Genomic DNA, 23,993 nt, shown 5'->3' with positions numbered 1-23,993 from the left:
AAGTTTCTGTGTTTGTCCATCTGTGTGGGTCTACATGTTATGTTCTACAACAGTTGGAATGGTACAGAACATTCGTTGGTATCCCAGCTGCTGTGCAACCAAGTTTTAAAACATAATGTAATATAAAATATACATGCAGAATCATGTGCCACCTCTGGAATATGGATCTATCCATAAAAAATAGGTATCTTCAATGGCATATTTTCACATTTACCATCTCTCTCTCTCTCTCTTTATAAATGGTATTGCACTCATGGGTTTTATTTTTCAGATTAAAGCTCCTAAGGAGGACATTTTCACCTAATATACTTTGAGATTCAATTCAATATATGATCTACATTTTTTTTTTTCCAGCCATAAAACAGTAAACATCTACCATAGACATTTATAACAGTTTCACTATTATTAAATATAAATATATACATAAACAAATAAACCAGTTCTGCCCAAGCAATGGATATTCCTGACAGTCCTGAATTGATTCACAAACATAAAACAAAGTGATTGCAGGTAACGTTATTCCCATAGATGACAGTCACAATATAATTTAAAGTGTTTTGGACACTGCATCTCAGTTTTGCCTTCATTACATCTTCTTGGGAATACAGCCTTCCATTTCCAAAACCTCTGGCCAACCATCGTACTTGTTTTTTTCTTTTTCATTCTTGAGATACTGTGGAGTAAATGATAAGGTTAGTGGGGCAATGGGTTTATTTAATGTGATGGAAATATCTAGAATTACTTACTTTGCTCTGCATGTGACTCCTAATTAAAAAAAAATAAAGGGACACTATAGGCACCCAGACCACGTCGGCTCATTTAAGTGGTCTGTGTGCACTGCCCCAGGTCCCTTATCCCTGAGCAAGTAATTACTGCAGTTTTTAAGAAACTGCAATAATTACCTGCTAGGGTTAACTCGACCTCTAGTGGCTGTCTACCAGACAGCCACTAAATGAACTTCAGGACTGATAGGTGACTTTTGGTCGCCTGATGCTGGATGTCCTCACGCTATGCATTGGGACATCCTGCGTCACCAAAAACCTCATTGGAAAGCATTGAATAGTGCTTTCCTATGGGGAAATCATGATGTGAGCGCGGCCATTGCCGCGCATGCACAATTGGTCTCCCCCACCAACGTTAGAGGACAGAAGGTGGACCCAAGCCAGCACCGAAGGAAATCAGCACTGGGAAACTATAGTTTCAGGAAAATAAGTTTGTTTTCCTGGCACTATAGTTTCTATTTAAGGAAGTTATCCGATTTCACTGAACACTTATATACAATATTGGGACTTAATAAAAGCGTATATGGAGAATTACCAGTGAATGCACTTCAATATCTTTTAAATAAAAGATAGCAAAGCGTCTGTATTTAAAATGTCCAAATTGTAACTAATATGAAATATTTTCTACCCTCTAACTATTGCAGCTAAGAAACTGTATTAAATGCTTGGAATAGCACAATACGTTGAAGTGGTTTGGAGTGTCTGTTTCTAGGAAAATAGTCATTTTGTATTATTATTATTATTTAAAATAAAAGATTACATGTATTATATGCTCCGTTTGTATGATTTTGAAATGCATATATGTAATTAAATACCTCCTTGTTTACACTGCTCTACAGTTATGTCTGCCTTACATTCTTATGAGTCAGAAGCATAGCTTATCTGACCAAAGACATACAGATAAGCAAAAACTAGTGTGTGTTCAGGAATCCTAACATCTTGCCTAAGTGTTTGACCTCTCAAAAAGGATTAGATAAAGGTTTCAAACATTCAGATTGTGCGCATTCTTCGTAGATAAGCCACGCCTTTAACTAAAGATGGCTGCTCACACCATTGTAAGAAAAAGCGATACACTGAATATAGATTTTTATTATTTTTGCACTTTATTATAAAACAGTATAAAAAGATATATATACAGTTGCAAGAAAAAGTATGTGAACCCTTTGGAATGATATGGATTTCTGCACAATTCGGTCATAAAATGTGATCTGATCATCATCTAAGTCACAACAATAGACCATCGCAGTCTGCTTAACCCCTTAAGTCCGGAGGACGTAATATTACGTCCTGCAGGAACCGGCTCTAAACGCCGGCGGGCGTAATATTACGTCCTCGCCATAATGGCCGCCCACGTGGCCGGCGCTAATCGCCCGCTGCAGATCGCGGTCGGGGGGGATGCCTGGCCCCCCAGGCAACCCCCCCTGTGGCCGGTGACCGTGATCTGCAGTCTCTGATCGCAGTGACAGGCTGTCACTGCGACCAGTATTAAGCATGTGTCAGCCGATTTCAAATCGGCTGACACATGCGGCCGGCGGCTTTCCCCTTCTGCAGATCGCGGTCGGGGGACTTACCTGGCCCCCCAGGCAGTCCCCTTGGGGTCAGTGACCGCGATCTGCGAAGTCTGATCGCAGTAACAGGCTGTCACTGCGATCTCAAAGCACTCTGATCGCAGTGACAGCCTGTCACTGCGATCAGTGTTACATGTGTCAGCCTATTGGCTGACACATGTAACTGGCACAGTGATCCCCCTGCAGATTGGAAGGGGGGAGTGCTTGTACCACCCAGGCACTCCCCCCTGTGGTCAATTACCCAATCTGCAGGAGGTGATCACAGTGACAGGCAGTCACTGTGATCACTGATCCTGTGTGTCAGCCAGTGATGTGAAATCACTGGCTGACACTGTCTCTGACCCCTGTCCTGTAAAAAAAATAAAATATTAGTTCAAAAAATAAATTAAAAAAATTACAGTTACAAATAAAATATACTTAGATCATATATATTATATATATATGATCTAAGTATATATATATACACACACACACACACACACACATTTACACATACACGACGTGTATTTAAATATTAATAAATATATATATATATATATATATATATATATTAATATCAAATTACACGTAGACTGATACTGATTAAATATATATATAATTATTGTTATATATATATATTTATATATAATATAAAAAAATATATATGTAAATACCTAAAAAATAAAATTAAAAAAATATTTAAAAATAAATAATTAAAAAATATATAGATGTGTTATTTCGTTCTAACTGTATTGTGATATTAATATATATATTTATATCAAAATACACGTAGAACAAAATAATATATATATTATAATATATATATATCTATATACATAAATATATACGTATATATCACTATATATATACCTATATATAAATAAAAATATTAAAAAAAAATTATATATATATATACGTATATATACACATATGTATATATATACATATATTAATTCTACACATATATTTATGTAATAATTTTACATAATTAGGTATCCTAATTAATTACAATTAGCGGGACCTGCCTGACAACCCATGCCGAAAGTATAGGGAATTTAATTTGCTAGCACTATATTTAACCCTATAACTTTCCAAGACACCATAAAACCTGTACATGGGGGGTACTGTTTTACTCGGGAGACTTTGCTGAACACAGATATTAGTGTTTCAAAACAGTAAAATGTATTACAACGATGATATCGCCAGTAAAAGTGACGTTTTCTGCATTTTTCACGCACAAACAGCACTTACACGGACGATATTATTGCTGCAATACTATTTGTGTTGAGCGAAGTCTCCCGAGTACAACAGTACCCCACATGTACAGGTTTTATGGTGTTTTCAAAAGTTACAGCGTCAAATATAAGGCTTGTGTTTCATTTTTTTCACATTAAAATTCGCCAGATTGCTTACGTTGCCTTTGTGACCCTATGGTAGCCCAAGAATGAAAATTACCCCTATGATGGCATACCATTTGCAATAGTAGACAACCCAAGGTATTGCAAATGGGGTTTGTCCAGACTTTTTTAGTAGCCACTTAGTCACAAACACTGGCCAAAATTGGCGTTTTTTGCATTTTTCACACACAAACAAATACTAACGCTAACTTTGGCCAGTGTTTGTGACCAAATGGCTACTAAAAAAGACTGGACATACCCCATTTGCAATACCTTGGGTTGTCTACTATTGCAAATGGTATGCCATTATGGGTGTAAATTTAATTCCTGGGCTACTATACAGTCTCAAAGGCAACGTAACCAATCTGGCGAATTTCAATTTCAAATGTAACGTGCTATATTTGACCCTGTAACTTCCCAAAACACCATAAAACCTGTACATAGGGGGTACTGTTTTACACGTGAGACAACGCTGAATACAAATATGTGTATTGTATTGCAGTAAAAGCAAACAGTATTTTGACATCCACAGTTAAAATGTCACATAGAACAAAAAAAAATTAAAAAATTCTTTTTTTCTCCCATTTTTTTTATAAATTTTTTATATTAAATTATGTTCAATACCTAAATATTTGATGTTAAATGAAAGCCCTGTTTCCCCTGAATAAAATGATATATAATAATGGGGATCGCATTTAATATGAAAGAGGTGAATTACGGTTGGACAGACATATAGCGTAAATGCCAGGTTTTGTTTACGTTTTGTTCTGTTCACAACTTGTACATTTGGCTGCGGTGTTAAGGGGTTAAACTAATAACACACAAAGAATTAAATGTTGCCATGTTTTTATTGAACACACCATGTAAACATTTACAGTGCAGGTGGAAAAAGTATGTGAACCCTTGGATTTAATAACTGGTTGAACCTCCTTTGGCAGCAATAACTTCAACCAAACATTTCCTGTAGTTGCAGATCAGACGTGCACAACGGTCAGGAGTAATTCTTGACCATTCCTCTTTACAGAACTGTTTCAGTTCAGCAATATTCTTGGGATGTCTGGTGTGAATCGCTTTCTTGAGGTCATGCCACAGCATCTCAATCGGGTTGAGGTCAGGACTCTGGGCCACTTCAGAGGCGTATTTTCTTCTGTTTAAGCCATTCTTTTGTTGATTTACTTCTATGCTTTGGGTCATTGTCCTGTTGCAACACACATCTTCTGTTGAGCTTCAGCTGGTAGACAGATGGCCTTAAGTTCTCCTGCAAAATGTCTTGATAAACTTGGGAATTCATTTTTCCTTCGATGATAGCAATCCGTCCAGGCCTTGACGCAGCAAAGCAACCCCAAACCATGATGCCCCCACCACCATACTTCACAGTTGGGATGAGGTTTTGATGTTGGTGTGCTGTGCCTCTTTTTCGCCACACATAGTGTTGTGTGTTTCTTCCAAACAACTCAACTTTGGTTTCATCTGTCCACAGAATATTTTGCCAGTACTGCTGTGGAACATCCAGGTGCTCTTGTGCAAACTGTAAACGTGCAGCAATGTTTTGTTTGGACAGCAGTGGCTTCCTCTGTGGTATCCTCCCATGAATTCCATTCTTGTTTAGTGTTTTACGTATTGTAGATTCGCTAACAGGGATGTTAGCATTTGCCAGTAACTTTTGTCAGTCTTTAGCTGACACTCTAGGATTCTTCTTCACCTCAGTGAGCAGTCTGCGCTGTGCTCTTGCAGTCATCTTTACAGGACGGCCACTCCTAGGGAGAGTAGCAGCAGTGCTGAACTTTCTCCATTTATAGACAATTTGTCTTACCGTGGACTGATGAACAGCAAGGCTTTTGGAGATACTTGTATAACCCTTTCCAGCTTTATGCAAGTCAACAATTCTTAATCGTAGGTCTTCTGAGAGCTCTTTTGTGTGAGGCATCATTCACATCAGGCAATGCTTCTTGTGAAAAGCAAACCCAGAACTGGTGTGTGTTTTTTATAGGGCAGGGAAGCTGTAACCAACACCTCCAATCTCATCTCATTGATTTGACTCCAGTTGGCTGACATCTCACTCCAATTAGCTCTTGGAGATGTCATTAGTCTAGGGGTTCACATACTTTTTCCACCTGCACTGTGAATGTTTACATGGTGTGTTCAATAAAAACATGGCAACATTTCATTCTTTGTGTGTTATTAGTTTAAGCATACTGTGATTGCCTATTGTTGTGACTTAGATGATGATCAGATAACATTTATGACCAATTTGTGTAGAAATCCATTATCATACTGTTTTGTAATAATGTTTTAAGTATATATATATATATATACCTAAAACATTATTACAAAACAGTATGATAATGGATTTCTACACAAATTGGTCATACATGTTATCTGATCATCATCTAAGTCACAACAATAGGCATCATATATATATATATATATAGAGAGAGAGAGAGACCTAAAGAATGCTTAAAGGACCACTAAGTGCCAGGAAAACATACTCGTTTTCCTGGCACTATAGTGCCCTGAAGGTGCCCCCACCCTCAGGGTCCCCCTCCCGCCCGGCTCTGGAAAGGGGAAAAGGGGTAATTATCAATGCTTTCCTATGGACGCTTGTGTGCTCTCACTGTGATTTTCACAGTGAGAATCACGCAAGCGCCTCTAGCGGCTGTCAATGAGACAGCCACTAGAGGATTTGGGGGAAGGCTTAACCCATTTATAAACATAGCAGTTTCTCTGAAACTGCTATGTTTATAAAAAATGGGTTAACCCTAGCTGGACCTGGCACCCAGACCAATTCATTAAGCTGAAGTGGTCTAGGTGCCTATAGTGGTCCTTTAAAACTGAGTTAAACTAAAATCAATATTTGTGACATGTTCTTCTTTTTTATGCTTATTGTATGAAAATGATATTTACCTGTTCAAATGGACTTTTATCTTTCAATCCTTTGCCTCCAACAAAAACCCAGCTATCTCGAAAACCCAGTGTCTTTGCATAACTGCTTCCATAACTTGTTAATAATTCTCTGGCTTTAGTATCCAATCTAAGGGAAAAAAGAATTTGGGGACAAACTTTATTTACTATGTTTTGATACACTCAAACAGTGAGCAAAGGCTAAAGTTGTGGGCAAGGCATTAATTGTCAGTATATTGTTTGGTAATTGTAGAATTAACTTGGGAATTCACTGTTGAATTATTTTAGTGCTACTGTACTGAACAATTTAACAGTCGATATGCATGGTAACAACATATGTAACAAATACTTTTTGTTTAAATACTTACTTTGTCGCTGGATCATCATACGATGAGATGAGCAATAATGTCCCCTCATTTAAATTTTCTATAAATGCTATAAGTGGCTTTACATCTATAAAGAAATAATAAAATACATGTCAACTTACTGATTACTGCAACATACTGGTAAGACCTAGCTTATTCACTAGTTAGCATTGTTGAGGATTCAAAGTGAATTTCAAATTATTAGGGCAAGATGGCTGAGCTAAAAGAATAACTCACGTAGAGAATGTTTCCAGTTAGACTATTTTGGCTCTAAATGTAAAATTCACTTGCAATTCCTGGCATTAAACTTTATTGAATGCAAGTGTAAAATTACTATTCCTAAAATTCAACATTATGCACACAGGCTTTTGAAAACCTAAACATTAGGGGTTCGAGCTATTGTTCATTCCAACATCACAGCTGTGTGCCCAACCATAGCTAGCAAGATGTTCCAGAATTGCGGTCCTTAACATTGTTTAAATCTGTGGTTTGCTCTGCATTAAAAGGCCGGCTCTGTGTAAAAATGTTATTTATTTTTTTCAAAATAAATAATAAGTAAATTAGATTGGTAATTTGGTTTTTGTTTACTATTTTAAATCGTCTTTAGAAAGTGATGAGAAAACTATTGGGATATTTTTTAGTTTGAAGTATTGTGTTGGATGCTCAAATAATACAATCTTTAAATCTGACTCTGGGTCCACTAATTATTATTTTTTTTTTATGTGTGCCTCCTTAGTCCTCAGTCATAAGAACACATAAGTAGAATAGATCTGTTCCATAAAAAATTTTCTGCTCTTATATCACTTCTCTTAATGCTCTAATATTTTTTTCCACATTTATTAGTCTTTTATATATTAATTTAATGGCTTAACATGTGAAAGGGGAATATACATGTGTTTACAGAGACATTTATAATTTACAACCTACCTCCGGAATACATATTGAAATTGGCTGTTTTCAAAAGGCTTCCATTATTGGCTGAATGATGGAAAAAAAAATTATACAATGAAAATAATTATTATATGGAAACTGAACTTTTTTTATTTAATCTAAAATTGTATGTCTATAAATTCCATCATCTTATTATGATTTGCTTGAAACATACATCTATAAATACACATATATTTTTTTTTAATAGGAGTGTTCTGTAAACTGCCCCCCTCCATTTCAATACTCAATCAAAATTTCAGTGCTAGTGCATTCTCCACGCTGCAGTTCTGATCAACCTTGTGTGATGTTATAGTTACTGGTGACTGACTAGTGCCCAATCAGATGCTTCTTATAGAGAAGCTTTGGGACATGCCAACAATACTTCTCTCTGAGAAGCACTTACTTCTGCTTCATTCTACAGGTCAAGGCAAGTGAGACAGGAAACCTACCTGAAATCAATTTATCTATCTATCAATATTATGAGAGGGGGGGATTTAGCTATAAATAGGATAATTACAAGAACACTTACAGAAACGATTGAAGAGGACCCTGCTCAAACAAGCTTACAGTCTATAGGAGGTAGGACTGTAGGACAGGAGGTGGGACTATTGGACAGGAAATAGCAATCAAAATAGGTTAGAGTGAAGCAGAGCTGGAGGAGAGAGTAGAGTGCTGTCCTTTAGGAGAGAGCAAGAGACAGGTATGTGAGGTAGAGGTTACTCTGAGAGGCCATAAGCTTTTCTAAAGAGATGGGTTTTAAGGCACTTCATAAATGATTGAACACTAGGGGAAAGTCTGATGGCAGTAGGTAGGCTATCCCATAGGAAGGGAGCCACCCGCGAGAAGTCCTGCAAGCGTGAGTTGGCCATACGGGGGGCGAGCAGCGGACAGGAGAAGGTCATGGGCAGAGTGGAGAGACCGACAAGGGGCATACCTATGGATCTGTGAAGAGATATAAGAGGGGCTAGAATTGGCCAATGCTTTATAAGTATGGGTTAGCACTTTGAATTGACTCCTATAGGATACAGGAAGTCAATGTAAGGACTGACAGAAGGGTGAGGTGTGAGAGGACTGACTAAAGAGGAAAATCAGTCTGGCGGCAGCATTCATTACAGACTGTAGAGGGGCAATATGTTTTTTGGGAAGACCAACTAGAGTTACAATAATCCATGCGGGCAATTACTAAAGCAGGCATAGTCAACATTATGGGTGTAAGAGCATAATGGGAGATGTAGTCCACAACATCTGGAGTGCCGAAGGTTGCCTATCCCTGTACTAGAGCATGGACAAGCTCTTTAGTAGAGATGGAGGAAAGGCAAGCAGTGACACGCTGCAGGATGGCCGGGGAGAGGTCCGGGGAGGAGATATATAATTGGATATCATCAGTGTACAGGTGGTAGTGGAATCCAAATTAGGCAATAAGTTTGCCAAGAGAGGCAGTATAAAGATAAAATAGAAGGGGACAAAGGGCAGAACCTTGGGGGACTCCAACTGAGACAGGACGAAGGGATGAGGTTACATTAGAAAAGGAGACACTGAATAAGCGTTGGGAGAGATAAAAGGAAAACCACGAGAGGACAAAGTCACAGAGACCGAGTGATTGAAGAGTTTGAAGAAGGAGAGCATGATCAACGGTGTCAAAGGCAGCAGAGAGGTCAAGAGGAATTAGTATGGAATAGTGGCCTTTGGATTAAGCTGTGATTAGCCAATTAGTTACTTTAATAAGAGCAGTCTCAGTAGAGTGGAGGGGACGGAAGCCAGATTGAAGAGGGTCAAGGATAGAGTGTGAATTGAGGAAGTGAGAAATACTAGTAAAGACAAGTAAAGACAAGTCTTTCCAGACACTTTGAAGAAAAAGGGAGCAGGGATATGGGAAGATAGTTAGAGGGTGGTGGGATGGGTTGAGGGATGTTTATTTTCAGGATAGGTATTACAGTAGCATGTTTAAGGTCAGCAGGGATAATGCCAGAAGAGAGAACAGTTGAAGATGTGTGTCAAGGAAGGCACAAGACAAGGGGAGAGAGATGTGATAAGGAGAGACAGGACAGGATCAAATGGGCAAGTGGTGGGGTGAGAGGACAGGAGAAGAGCACCCACCTCTTGTTCAGTAACAGGGAAGAAAGTCTGAAGGCTAGGAAACGCATGATCTATGTGTGGTTGAGAAAGAGAAAGGCAGGGTGGGGATAATTCTTTCCTTAGCTGTTCAATCTTGCTGGTAAAGTAGCATGCAAAGCTCTCAGCTGTAAGGTTAGCTTGAGGGGTGGCCACAGCAGGGCAGGGAAGAGAGTTAAAGGTGTCAAAGAGATGCCTGGCATTGCTGGAACTAATGAGAGAGGAAAAGTATTACTGTTTGGCGAGGGCAAGGGCTGCGCTGTATGAACATAAAATGAATATCAAATGGAGAAAGTCCGACTGGGTGTGAGACTTCCTCCAGGAGCGTGGAGCACAATGGGAGCATCTGTGCAGGTAGCGTGTTGATTTAGCATGTCATGGCTGGGGCCATGTCCTCCTCGAGGTGCATGTTTAGAGTGGGGCTGCAGCATTCAAGGAAGAGGTGAGGGTAGTGTTATGTGGAGATGGCCAGTGAGGGACAGGAGAGGGAAGGGATGGATAGTTGTTGTGAATCAATATCAGCTGACGGCTGCTGGAGAATTAAGGTTCCTCCTGAGTTGAGGGGGTTTAGGCTTAGGTTGTTGGGTGAAGGGGTATTCTAGAGCAAATGATAAGAGGTGGTGGTCAGAGAGAGGAAATGGAGTGTTGGAGATATTAGACACTGTACATGCATAAGAGAAAATTAGGTTAAGGATATTGCCAGTTACATGGGGGGGGGGGGGTGGGGGGGAGAATTAGCCCACTGCGATAGGTCTGGAGTGGGTTAATAGGAATATTGAAGTCCCCGAGAATTCGGGATGGTATTTTAGAGGAGAGAAAGTAGGGTAGCCAGGCAGCAAAGGGGTCAAGAAGGAGGAGATCCAGAGGGCGATAAATAACACCTTTACTGTCAGACTGTCTTGGGTTGAGCGTAAACTATAGAGCACCACAGGATAATGAGGTATGGGTAGCTGTGTCAGAAGGAGAGAGACAAGTTTCAGTCAAAGCAAGTAAGTTAAGGGAGCGAGAGAGGAATAAGTCATGGAGGGAAGTAGATTTAGTTATGTTGCACACAGAGTGTGCATTCCAAAGGGCAGAATGGAAGGAGGGCTTAAAGGGAGAGTTACATGGGATGGATATAAAATTGGATAGGTTTCCTAGGGTGGACACAAGGTAGGTGGATAGAGGTAGGATCAGAGTTTGGAGAGACATCACAAGCTGCCAGGAGTAGAAGCATAGAAAGTAAGAGAAGGTGGGAGTAAGATTTAAATGTTTTGGTTGAATGTCTGTATTTTGAGGATTTACAAGGAGTTGGAGGGGAAAGGGTGGATAGGTGCAAGTATAGTGTATGGGATGAACATAGACATAATTGTTGTGTTTGGGAAACCAGGTCATTTGAACCAGCTATAAATGTAGTGAATACCATGGGGAGGGTGGTGTGTTGGGCAGGGATGGTGGGAACATTTTTCCAGAAATGCTACCTCAGCATAAGGCTTTTGTGCTGCAAGTCCTGCTGGCTGTGTGTCCTGGGTCATCTATCTATCTATCTATCTATCTATTTATCTATAGTTATAAAAGTGCTAAATACCCTTGAATAAGATGCACCAATTTTGCTTGAATAAAAAGACATGTAGTTAAAGTTAAAGTGTTTCATTGCATTTGAGTTTCCCTTTTAACCCAGAGCTGGCATTATAAATGGAGATGAAAATGACACTCTTTTCTTGTAAACATAGTGACATTTCAACATTGCTACAATGGTGCTAGGTATTCAATAATCAGGTACAGAGAAACAACACATTCTGGTATCTTTATGTGTCAATACAAGGTCGCGGTTTACCTCCAGAAACTATGCATTTAGCTGCTACCCAACATTATAGTATACACATACTAGCACAGATACCAAATGCTAACAAGAGCACATTGTTTATTTTACTTCTTAATAACAGAGACATTTAAAAAAAAAAAAAAAAAAAAAAAGCCAAACACCTCCAAGACCAAACAGAAATGTAATCTATTTAGCAAACTATAAAATCAATAGATTACACAATTTTGTTTTTGGTAACTTACCGTTAATTAAAGCTATATTAATGCCTGGACCAATGTTATTCCTCACACCACTCATTAAACTGAAATAATACATAGCAGAGATCAAATGTTAGTATAAATTGACTGAATGGAAAAGGTGTTGGGCACATGATATAAGGAAATAAATCGGTAAATAATATGTGTTTTATTCAAGCAACTTTGCTGAGTAACCAAATAAATATTATTTTTTTCAGTACATATTGATAACATTGTTTGCTCCTGGTGTAAATACTTAAGACAAAAGTTTCCTTGCACTCACACTTTCTGGGTAATGCCGGGTGCAAAGTCAACAGGCTGTGGTCACATAGAATATCCAAAAAATGGTGGCTGCACTCCTCGGTCTTTGTTTAAAATCCAATAGTTTATTAGGTATACATTAAAATCGAGATCAACGTTTCAGCCATGTTATGGGCTTTCCTCAGGATCAAAAATTCTATGTAATTTTTGATCCTGAAGAAAGCCCATAACAGGGCTGAATTACATATAATTTTTGATCCTGAGGAAAGCCCATAACAGGGCTGAAATTTTGATCTCGATGTTAATGTATACCAAATAAACTATTGGATTTTAAACGAGGACCGAGGTGTGCAGCCACCATTTTTTGGATATTCTATGTATAGATATATCTATATAGATATATCAGAGGGTTAAGAATGATGGGTAAAAACATCTTACAAGTTTTTGATGCAATTATCGTTAATCAAAGAGGGTTATTAATAAAAGCTGGAATTTTGGTGAAACTAGAAAATAAGTGCAAATGGCTATTACTGATAAAACGGCTCTCAGGAAAGATCACAAAACCAACAGATTAACTGAATAAACAAGACCTATAAAAGCAGTGACATAAGTAACAAAAACAATAAAAAAACAATCTCTAGAAGCGATTATACGTTTGATTTAATGTGTAAATCCTTTTCTGTCATCATAGAAGCAGTATTCATATACAGAGTTCAAATGGTAACATGAAAAAACAGGAACAAATGCTCTTGTGTATTTTCTCACAGAAGTAGAAAAAAACAAAAAAAATAAAGTGCTCCCAAATTGGCTCAGTATCCAAGGATATACAGTAACATTTATATGTTTGTACAAAGAGAAAAGAATAACCTCCATATTTAACTGTTGTTTTTTAAACGTGTACGTTTTGGGATGTTCTATCGGCGACCTATTGGCATCCTACTTATACAAAGACAATAATGTATTATATTGCTTTTGTACAACTATTTTCTTTTTTTCTTTTCTCTTATCTGTTTAGTATTGGAGTTACAGGCAATGCCACTTTACCACAAATGTTATTAAAATTAAAGGGACACCATAGTCATCAAAACAACTTTAGCTTAATGAAGCAATTTTGGTGTATAGATCATGCCCCTGCAGTCTCACTGCTCATTTTTCTGCAAATTAGGAATTACATCACTTTATTTATACAGCCCTGGGCACACGTCCCTGCAAGTAAATGCACAGCCTTCCCAAACACTTCCTGTAAAGAGTCATCTAATGTTTGCACTTCCTTTATTGCAATTTCTGTTTAATTTTGAATTTCTTATCTCCTGCTCCGATAATAGCTTGTCAGACTCTTAGAAGCCTTCTGTGTGTAATTAAAGTTCAATTTACAGAGCAGAATATAAAAACCTTTAAAGTAAGTAACACGTAATTAAAAATTAAACCATTTGGTTTTTCATGCAGACTGTGTCAGTCACAATCAGAGGATGTGTGGCTAGGGCCGCATAAACAGAACAAAAAATTGAGCAGTGAAACTTAAGAGGCAAGGTTTATACACCAAAACAGCTTCATTAAGATAGTTATTTTGGTGAATTTACTGTCGCTTTAAGTAACTTGTTAGTAACATAAGCATGGCGGCTTGCCTAATGATGATTGGGTATGCCTGATTTATTGTTCTACATTTTACTTTCATATCAGGCTTTCTTATGTAGTATGCTTTTTTTATTCAAAATCTGTTTCTTACAACTTCCTCTCTCATGTTTGGAGACATTACATTTTGCGTGGTGTTCTTCTGCACATGCTCACCCCCATAATTATTAATGTTAATATTATTAATCCTAATAAAAAGATTTAACGAAAAAAATCTACCAAAATATGAGCTATCACACATTTTTGGATTTCTTTTTAACTTTTTAGCAATAAAGGCAAGTGTCATCTTCACACTCAGTCGCAATTGCGTACACTGTAATAGGCAACTTTGCAAAGTATGCATAGTACATTTAAGACACGAGAAAACTGCACACAAGTTGAGACACACAGTATTCAGTTTTTCACAATGAATGGTCAAATGAAATAATAAACTTTGTAAAACATGATATTGATTTACACACTGTTGAAAGAACAATTACATATATCTCCTTGTTAAAATTTAGGTGACACATATGTATACTGAGCTGACAAGTTTTCTTATAATATTGCATATTAGGTATTATTATTATATTATTCATAAAGCATCAATGTATACCATAGGACAAACTAAACTTACTAGTAAATTGTAACAAAAGGGGGTTGTGCATAAAAAGTGTTGTGGTCATACATGGTGTGGCTATGAAAGTGAAGTCTAAGGGTATTTGTAACGTATGAAGAAGAAAGACTGTCAAGTATACAAATTATATCTAACTATACAATCTTTATAAAAATCCACTGAGCCATTTTGTAGCTATAAAGTATACTGGTGCTAAAGGAGAATGGTAGGAGAAAAAGTATCGGGGCAAGATTTAGAGGACCAGAGTGTGATTTGATTAGAAATAGGCTGCCCTAGATCTTTGACATTTGGAGAATAGGATACGAGGTTTAAGGTTGTTGGCAATGGAGAGAAGTACGATATTTGTTAATCAAAGATCATTTATGTAGTTTGGAGATACGGTTGTGGAGGGGTTTGCAGGTCATAGTTTAAAGGACGCAGAAAATGTGGCAAAATAATTATTTGGGAAACAGGGAAAGTAGGTTGCAGTCGCCAAGACGGGAGATCTAAAGTGCTTAGTGACCTTTAATACACCTTCCATGTTATTCACAAAAGGTTAAGCAACGTGAATTTAAAATAGCCAAAACTGGGAAAATTCTCGAAGTCACATTTGCTTTAAGTTTACCAACTTTGGCTTTAACTTGAAATTTTCTTTGATTTCTCCTTTTAGTAATTAACACTGACTGTGTTAATGGTGAAGGGACACAATGTGTACATTAGAAATAGAAGCACATATATTTAACCCCTTAAGGACTGAGCCAAATGTACATGTTGTGATCAAAACAAAACATAAACAAAACCTGGCATTTGACTATTTGTCTGTTCAGGCGTAATTCACCTCTTTCATATTATGTGCACCCACACTTATTATACATAATTTTATTCAGGGGAAACAGGGCTTTAATTTAACATCAATTATTTAGGTATGTAACATAATTTAATATGAATTAAATATAAAAAAAAAATGGGAGAAAATAAGAATTTTTAAAAAAGTTTTTAGTTCTACATGACATTTTAACTGTGAATGTCATAATACTATTTGCTTTTACTGCAATAAAATACACATATTTGTATTCAGCGATGTCTCACTTGTAAAACAGTACCCCCTATGTACAGGTTTTATGGTGTTTTGGGAAGTTACAGGGTCAAAAATATCATGTTACATTTTTCAGTTTTTTCACGTTGAAATTCGCCAGATTGGTTACATTGCCTTTGAGACTGTATGGTAGCCCCGGAATGAAAATTACCCCTATGATGGCATACCATTTGCAATAGTAGACAACCTAAGGTATTGCAATGGGGTATATCCAGTCTTTTTTAGTATTATAATATATAAAGTATGGAGAGACATGCCCTTGCTAAAGGCAGCCAGGAGGTGGCAAAATGTTTTTTCTTTTTCTTTTGGTCCGTGTTTCTGCCCTATTAGGTTTGTGGAATTTTGGTAAATATCTACTGTTGATTATTATGTTGAGCCTGTATACTATCACTTATTATTGTATTATATTTTTAAACCTAATATTGGCTTATTAACCCCTTAAGGACACATGACATGTATGACATGTCATGATTCACTTTTATTCCAGAAGTTTGGTCCTTAAGGGGTTAAACCAAGATTGAGATTTCATATGGTTTCTAGGGTACATTCTCCTTTTCATTTAACCAGTCTTTTTTAGTAGCCACTTGGTCACAAACATTAGCCAAAGTTAGCATTAATGTTTGTTTGTGTGTGAAAAATGCAAAAAAGAATTTGAATGCCAATTTTGACCAGTGTTTGTGACTAAGTGGCTTCTAAAAAAAGACTGTACATACCCCATTTGCAATACCTTGGGTTGTCTACTATTGCAAATGGCATGCCATCATGGGGGTGATTTTAAAATAAGTATATATTTTATTTTAAACTGTTATTAAATCTTTTTTTTACAGTTTTCAGGCATCAGGGGGAGTACCTGTCATTACAGGCAATCCCCCTGCTGGCACTGACATGGACGGCTATACCGTCCATGTAATCGTGAGGTCCTCGCAAGGACCCCGCGATCACATGGCCCAGGGGGGCCAAAGAGGAAGGAGGGGGACTCCGTGGGCTCCCAGGTGAGGCCCCACACCGCGATCGCCGGCGTGGGATCGCCGGTGACCGGGTAAGTACATAGGATGGCTTGGGTGTTATATGCCGTCCGCAGGCGTTTAGATCCGGGTCCCCGAGGACGGCATAGAACGTCCACAGTCCTTAAGGGGTCAAAGGACCACTATAGTCACCCAGACCACTTCAGCTCAATTAAGTGGTCTGGGTGCCAGGTCCCCCAGGTTTTAACCCTGCAGCTGTAAACATAGTTTCAGAGAAACTGCTATGTTTACATTGCAGGGTTAATCCAGCCTCTAGTGGCTGTCTTCCTGACAGCCGCTAGAGGCGCTTCCTCGAGGCTTAATTCGAAAATCAACCTCAGGGCCCCTTCAGCCCAGAGGGAGAGGGGCCCTGAGGGTGGGGGGGGGGGACCTAAGGACTATATAGTGCCAGGAAAACAAGTTTGTTTTCATGGCACTATAGTGGTCGTTTAACACTTTTTAGAGATTTGTCCAGGAAGTAAGCACATGCCTAATTTGATCTGTAACTTTTGCACATACAGGGGGGGAAAAAAAACGTGGTCAATTTCCTGTCTTGTTGCTTTTAGTGCAAAATTAGAATCTCTCCTAGTGTAATCTACAACATTCCAAAATATTTTTTACTTCCATAAAAGCTTCATTTACATAAAATGCTGTTGACATTGTAAGCAAACCAGGAACAATAAATATCCATCAAATGCGATATGAGTGAATTCATTATCCTGAATTTAACAGGTTGATGAAATGTGCAACCCGTCAATTTAAAGAGGACATCTTTTGTATTTATATCCTGTATCCTGCATGGCTCACACCCTCCAAGATCTTGCATTTATGTTTGACTTCTTTGTACATTTACTCTTGCCAATATGTGTTTAATGTGGTTCATTTAAAAATGCTTAGCTGACTTTAAGTAGTGTTTCAATAAGATAATATTTGTTCTTTAGTACAAATGCAGCTGTACACCTAATCTGCGAGATTGTATGTTAGCTGAGTTTGTACACCAGCAGGAACTGATAACCACTTTGAAAACATTGGACATTAATAGCCCAGATGGAAAAAAAAGATTTCAAGCTCAGGTTGACTATGTTGCCTTTGATCTTGAATGTAGATTGTCAATTCACTTCAATTCTCTTTTCAAAGAGCTAATGCTATACTGATAGTCCAATGTCACTGTGTATGTATATATAGAAACTGGAGATTAAACATTCCACAGTTTTTGACAGGTGTAGTTACCAGAAGACACGACCATGCTCTAATTATCTACACTACACTTCAATTAATATACCATACTACGATGAACACCTTTTGTATTCAGTACTCTAGTTGTTTAGCCTTATTTAATTAAAGCAATCCATTGACACCACCTTCCCGTATTTTTGGTATCCCTGACCCTTTGGCTTTGTTTTTCCGTATTTGTTCCTTTCTGTAATTCTGACCTCGGCTCATGACTGTTTATTCTATTACGTTAATTCTGGCCATTCTAAGGCCCTTTAATACATTGTTACTTTTTGTATTTGTTATGCGTTTTACTTAATTCTGTGTGATGGGCCACTAGTTTGTCCTGACATCACGACAGGGTCATGGACCCTTCAGGGTTAAGTCAAAAAATGTTGGCTTGCAAAAGGAGGCTGGAAGATAATGATCACAGTATGGATCAATTCGCCCAGGCCTTTCAGACATTATTGGACCGTACTGCTCACCTCGAACCGGAGGATCAATGACTTCCTCCTGCCCCTCCTGTTGCTGTTGTACCCATAGTATACAAGGCTCCGTCTGTATCCCTCTCACCACTCCCTAATTTTGGTGGTAATGCTCAGGAATGTCGTGGTTTTCTTAACCAAATCAATTACCACTTTGAGGCCTCCCCTGGCTCCTTTCCTTAATAATTAATAATTCATTCCTGATGTATAAAGGGCACTTATGGGGACACAGTTGTAGCAGTGGTGAAACAATGCAATGTTGCTGCTGATTGATCCATTACAAGAAACTACTTAATTAGCATATTCAAGGCTAGATTATGCTTGAGAATCCTCAAGGTTTTGTCAAACTGCTTAACCCCTTAACCCCTTAAGGACCAAACTTCTGGAATAAAAGGGAATCATGACATGTCACACATGTCATGTGTCCTTAAGGGGTTAAGGACACATGACATGTGTGACATGTCATGATTCCCTTTTATTCCAGGAGTTTGGTCCTTAAGGGGTTGATGGTTTGACATGAACTGAAATAATGTTATCCTTGGTCTCCTTGCACCAACACCACTACAATAGGCTTTATGTGGTTATGGTGAATGCAATCGCCTTTGCTTTTTTTATTCTTGTGATGTCAGTATAATGCTATTCAAACATGATCATTCTTTGGGGTTTTGTAGATTTATTGACATTACATTTAATTCTACTTGCTCCACCATTCCCCTATAATGTACAGAACAAAAGTTCTAATGCTTTTATGTTCCTGTCCCTTCTCCCATTCAGGTGCCCCCCACAGTGCATTAAATAAAAAAAATAATTACTAACCTTTCTGCCTCCTGCGATGTCACACAGTCATGGCCTATTCTGCCAATGTTCAATGAGCAGTGCTGTGTGTGTGCATCAAACCTTTCACATAAGAAACCTCTAGTTTTACTATGACAGTCTCTAGAGATGGACTTAATCATGCAATGTAAACATTGCAGTTTCTTGAAAACTGCAGTTTTACATTGCAGGGTTAAGAGGACAGGGATAGTGCAACCAGACCACTTCATTGAGATTAAGTTGAATGAGAGACTATAGTGTTCCTTTAAAGGGATATTATAGTGCTACGAATACAAAGTTGTATTCCTAGCACTATAGTTACCTCGCGCCCCACCAGCACAGTAAGTGTTAAAATACCTTTACTGTACTAACGTTAGGGACATCCGTGATAATGCTTATGCGCAGCAATTGCTATCCTATGGGAAATTGACTGATGCTGGATGTTCTCATGCAGAGCATAAAGACGTCCAGAGTCAGGTGACCAAAAGTCACCTAACCACCAGGAAGAGCCTCTAGTCTAGAGGATGTCTGATTGACATCCACCAGAGGCAGTCTTAACCCTGCAAGGTAAATATTTCATTTTCTCAGAAATAATAATACAAAAACGAAAAAATATACTTCTGTTTAATAAGGACACATGACATGTGTGACATGTCATGATTCCCTTTTATTCCAGAAGTTTGGTCCTTAAGGGGTTAAATGTAACAAGTTTACTGTAAATTTCAGTGTTTGTTGCTTCATTGCTAGATGTCTCCTCCACCAGGACTTGCTAAGACAGAACTTGCTGTCAAGTCAACTAGTACTAATGCCCCAGATGATTTCAATTGACGTGCTCTCTCTATCTCATACATCTAAGCTCCTCTAGATTAGCCACGGATGTGCATTACAAACCCACAAGCTAGGTGACTTTAATAAAAATGTGTAAGTAGTTAAAAGAAGAAAAACTACCACAACAAGAGGACATGGCCTTAAATTAGAGGGGCAAATGTTTAAAAATAATATCAGGAAGTATTACTTTACTGAGAGGGTAGTGGATGCATGGAATGGAAGTGGTAGAGGTTAACACGGTAAAGGAGTTAAAGCATGCGTGGAATAGGCATAAGGCTATCCTAGCTATAATATAAGGCCAGGGACTAATGCAAGTAGTTTTTATCTGCCATCACATTCTATGTTTCTATGTTTCTACATTCATGTTTGTTTTTTGAGGTTTGGGAGAATGAAACTAACACAGCTAAGTTGGTCATTTAGAGCAATGCTTTTATACAATTTTCTAAATAACGTTAGGAGGAATCTGCATTTATCCCATAAATGCCTTATGGAGAGGGATATGTTGTATCCCTAATGGCCTAATGGCTTCTTCTTAGAAATTTAAGAACACAATAGGCATATAAATGTTTCTTCTTTCTTTTTTTTCTGTTTTTGATTTAGGGTTATTTTTTGTCTTTTATTTGTTTTTGTCCATTTTATATGTGTAGGAAAATTACAAAATTCTTAATCTTTTTGACTAATCTTCATGGTAGAATATAAAAAATTATAAATGCAACACTTTTGTTTTTGCCCCCATTTTTCATGAGCTGAACTCAAAGATCTAAGACTTTTTCTATGTACGCAAAAGGCCTATTTCACTCAAATATTGTTCACATTTTATAGTGGTCTTTTTGTGGCCAGCCTAAGGCATACCTGTGCAATAATCATGCTGTCTAATCAGCATCTTGATATGCCACACCAGCACTTCTCGGCAAAGGAGAAGTGCTCACTAACACAGATTTAGACAGATAAATAGGGACAAGAACAAAAATGTTGTGTTTTTAATTTTGTTTAGTGTATATATATTGATTGTTTGTATATTGTATTTTTGTAATGTATCATCCTATTGTAACAATGAAATGTTTTGTGGACCGAGGACATGCTTGAAAACAAGAGAAATCGCAATGTATCCATCCTGGTAAAATATTATATAAATATATAAATAAATAAATGTGTTACCCTCAGTCCATACAGTCTTATTAACCCCTTAAGGACAGAGCTTCAGAAGCTTGTCCTTCACTTTATGACAACGGCATTTTTAGCTGTTTGCGTTTAACTGCAATTTGCATTTGACTAATTTATTGCACCAACGCATATTATATACAGTTTTTTAAAGGACCGAAAGGGCTTTAATTTGATGTAACATATATATATATATATATATATATATATATATATATATATATATATATACATGCTTATTTATTATAAAAAATACAGAAAAATGCAAAAGAAATTAAACATTTTGTGTTTTTTTTTTTTACAGTTTTTGCAATAATAATGTGTGCACAATTAGTGCAGGTTAAGGAAAGTAATTAAAAATAAATTCATTTAGTTGTTCTGATTTACAGAATATATAATGTGTCTGGGATTTTCAGTTTTTTTTGGTAGTTACAGGTCACAAAGCACAAGGAGTAAAATAATATTTTAATGTGGAGCGATTTTAGAATTTGGTATGTTTGTCTTGTAAGCTTAATAGCCATAAAAGAAAACAAAATTGCCACACAAAAGTATATATTTATATAAAGTAGACACCACAGGCTATTTACCTAAGGTTGTTTTGACATTTTCTACGTAGCCATTTCACCGCCAATCTCTGCTAAATATTGGAGTAAAATTGTGTTTTTTTGGGGGGTTTTGGCACACAAACTTATAACAAAGAACTTCTCATGTGTATTTTGTAAAGTTGGTGTGTGCTATTCCTGTACAAAGTTTTATTTTGTGTTCAGTTACATCTGCTGAGTACAAGGGTACCCCCATTGTATGTCTTTGGCACTATTCCGTGAAGCTACAGTGCCATATAGGAGACCTGTCCTTTTCAGTATTCACAGTAGAATTTTGAGAGACGGATTTAATGAGCCTATGCTTCTATTTGGGGTATTATAACAGTTTGACTGTTCAAAAAACCCCCACAAAGGCCTACCATTTGTAAAAGTAGACACTCCAGGGTATCTCATAAGGTGCATATTGTGCCTGAACATGCCCCCATTTTTTTACCATTAGATGCCAAAGTATGTGGTAAAAAATAATTTGGGGCAGTTTTTTTACATACGGATTGCATTTTTGCTGGGCATTTTGTATATTTCATATGTGCCACTAAGTTCAAAACCCCCACATTATGCTCAGCTAAGTCTTCTGAGTAAAAAGACATCCCTAATGAATGTCTTTGGCACTATTTCGTGAAGCTACAGTGCCATATAGGAGACCAAGCCATATCAGTTTTTACAGAACTTTGAATTTTGACGCAGGTTTTAAATTCAAACTACCCCACAAAGGCCTACCATTTCTTAAAGTAGACACCCCAGGGTATTTTAAAACGCATATTTTGAACCTTAGCGTAGGATAATTTTTCCGCTAGCTTGTACCAGGTGTAGTGGTAATAAGCATTTTTTCTGCCTTTTTGACACACAAAGTGAGTTTGCACAGTATATTTTGCAAACCTTATGTGTGCTACGACTGTATAATACTTCATATGTTGCTCAGCTATGTCAGCTGAGTACAAAAATACCCCCGTATGTACCATTGCCAGGTATATGTGGACATCGGAGGGGCACATTTGGGACATAGTCTTTCCAATTTTTTTTAAACTTTAAATTTTTGTGCTGTGCCCATGTCCCATTTTAGAGTGTTTTACCAGGCTATATAATTCAAACTAACCCACAAAGGCATACCATTTCTTAAAGAAGACATCCCAGGGTATTTCAAAAGGCATATTTTGAACCTTAGCGTGGGATCATTTTTCCGCTAGCTTGTACCAGGTGTAGTGGTAATACGCGTTTTTTTCTGCCTTTTTGACACACAAAGTGAATTTGCACAGTATATTTTGCAAACCTTATGTGTACCACCACTCTATAATACTTTATATGTTGCTCAGCTATGTCGGCTGAGTACAAAAATACCCCTGTATGTACCTTTGCCAGGTATATGTGGACATCGGAGGGGCACATTTGGGACACAGCCATTCCAGTTTTTTTTCAAACTTTAAATTTTTACGCTGTGCCCATGTCCCATTTTAGAGTATTTTACCAGGCTATATGATCCAAATACCCCATAAAGCCATACCATTTCTTAAAGAAGACATCCCAGGGTATTTCAAAAGGCATATTTTAAACCTTAGCGTGGGATAATTTTTCCGCTAGCTTGTACCAGGTGTAGTGGTAATAAGCGTTTTTTTCTGCCTTTTTGACACACAAAATGAGTTTGCACAGTATATTTTGCAAACCTTATGTGTGCTATGACTGTATAATACTTCATATGTTGCTCAGCTATGTGGTCTGAGTACAGCAATACCCCCGTATGTACCTTTGCCAGGTATATGTGGATGTTGAAGGGGCACATTTGAGACAGAGCCATTCAGTTTTTTTCTAACTTTGAAGTTTTACGCTGTATCCATGTTCCAATTTGGAGTAGTTTAGATGGTTGGTTATTGAAACTTCCCCACAAACACTAATACTATTTATTAAAAAATACACCCTGGGGTAATTCAAAAGGCATATTTTGAACCTTAGCGTGGGATAATTTTTTCTCTAGTTTGTTCTAGGTGTAGTGGTAATGAGCATTTTTAAATGTATTTTTTAACTTTTTTAACTTTTTTTACTTTTTAAAACTATTTTTTAAACTTTTGTTTTGCTTATTAATTTTTTTTAAACTTTCCTAAACTTTCTTAAAACTTTTTTTTTACAGATTTAACATTTTTCTAAGCTTTTTTTTTACCGTTAACCCCTAACTAGTAGTAAGCAGCACTAACCGTAAATTCCCCATTTTCCCATAACTCCCACCCACCCCACCTAGAAA

At 37.4% G+C, this 23,993-nt stretch overlaps 1 protein-coding gene across 1 annotated transcript in view; it reads right to left on the bottom strand.

Moving 5' to 3' along the window:
- Nucleotides 1-321: 321 nt before the first annotated feature.
- FAM3D (FAM3 metabolism regulating signaling molecule D) overlaps nucleotides 322-23,993 on the bottom strand; it is a 30,414-nt gene continuing 6,742 nt past the window's right edge. Inside the window, exons 3-7 of the mRNA XM_063428159.1 lie at nucleotides 12,081-12,139; nucleotides 7,920-7,970; nucleotides 6,996-7,080; nucleotides 6,631-6,757; nucleotides 322-673 (exon numbers count right to left, since the gene is read on the bottom strand). Coding sequence (XP_063284229.1) covers nucleotides 587-673; nucleotides 6,631-6,757; nucleotides 6,996-7,080; nucleotides 7,920-7,970; nucleotides 12,081-12,139 — 409 coding nt within the window. The 3' untranslated portion in view covers nucleotides 322-586. The remainder of the gene's footprint in view (nucleotides 674-6,630; nucleotides 6,758-6,995; nucleotides 7,081-7,919; nucleotides 7,971-12,080; nucleotides 12,140-23,993) is intronic.

The sequence above is a fragment of the Pelobates fuscus genome, chromosome 7, assembly GCF_036172605.1.
Source record: "Pelobates fuscus isolate aPelFus1 chromosome 7, aPelFus1.pri, whole genome shotgun sequence".
NCBI lineage: Eukaryota > Metazoa > Chordata > Amphibia > Anura > Pelobatidae > Pelobates > Pelobates fuscus.
The sequence above is the reverse complement of the archived record's forward strand: the minus strand, read 5'-3'. Positions and strand labels throughout refer to the sequence as shown.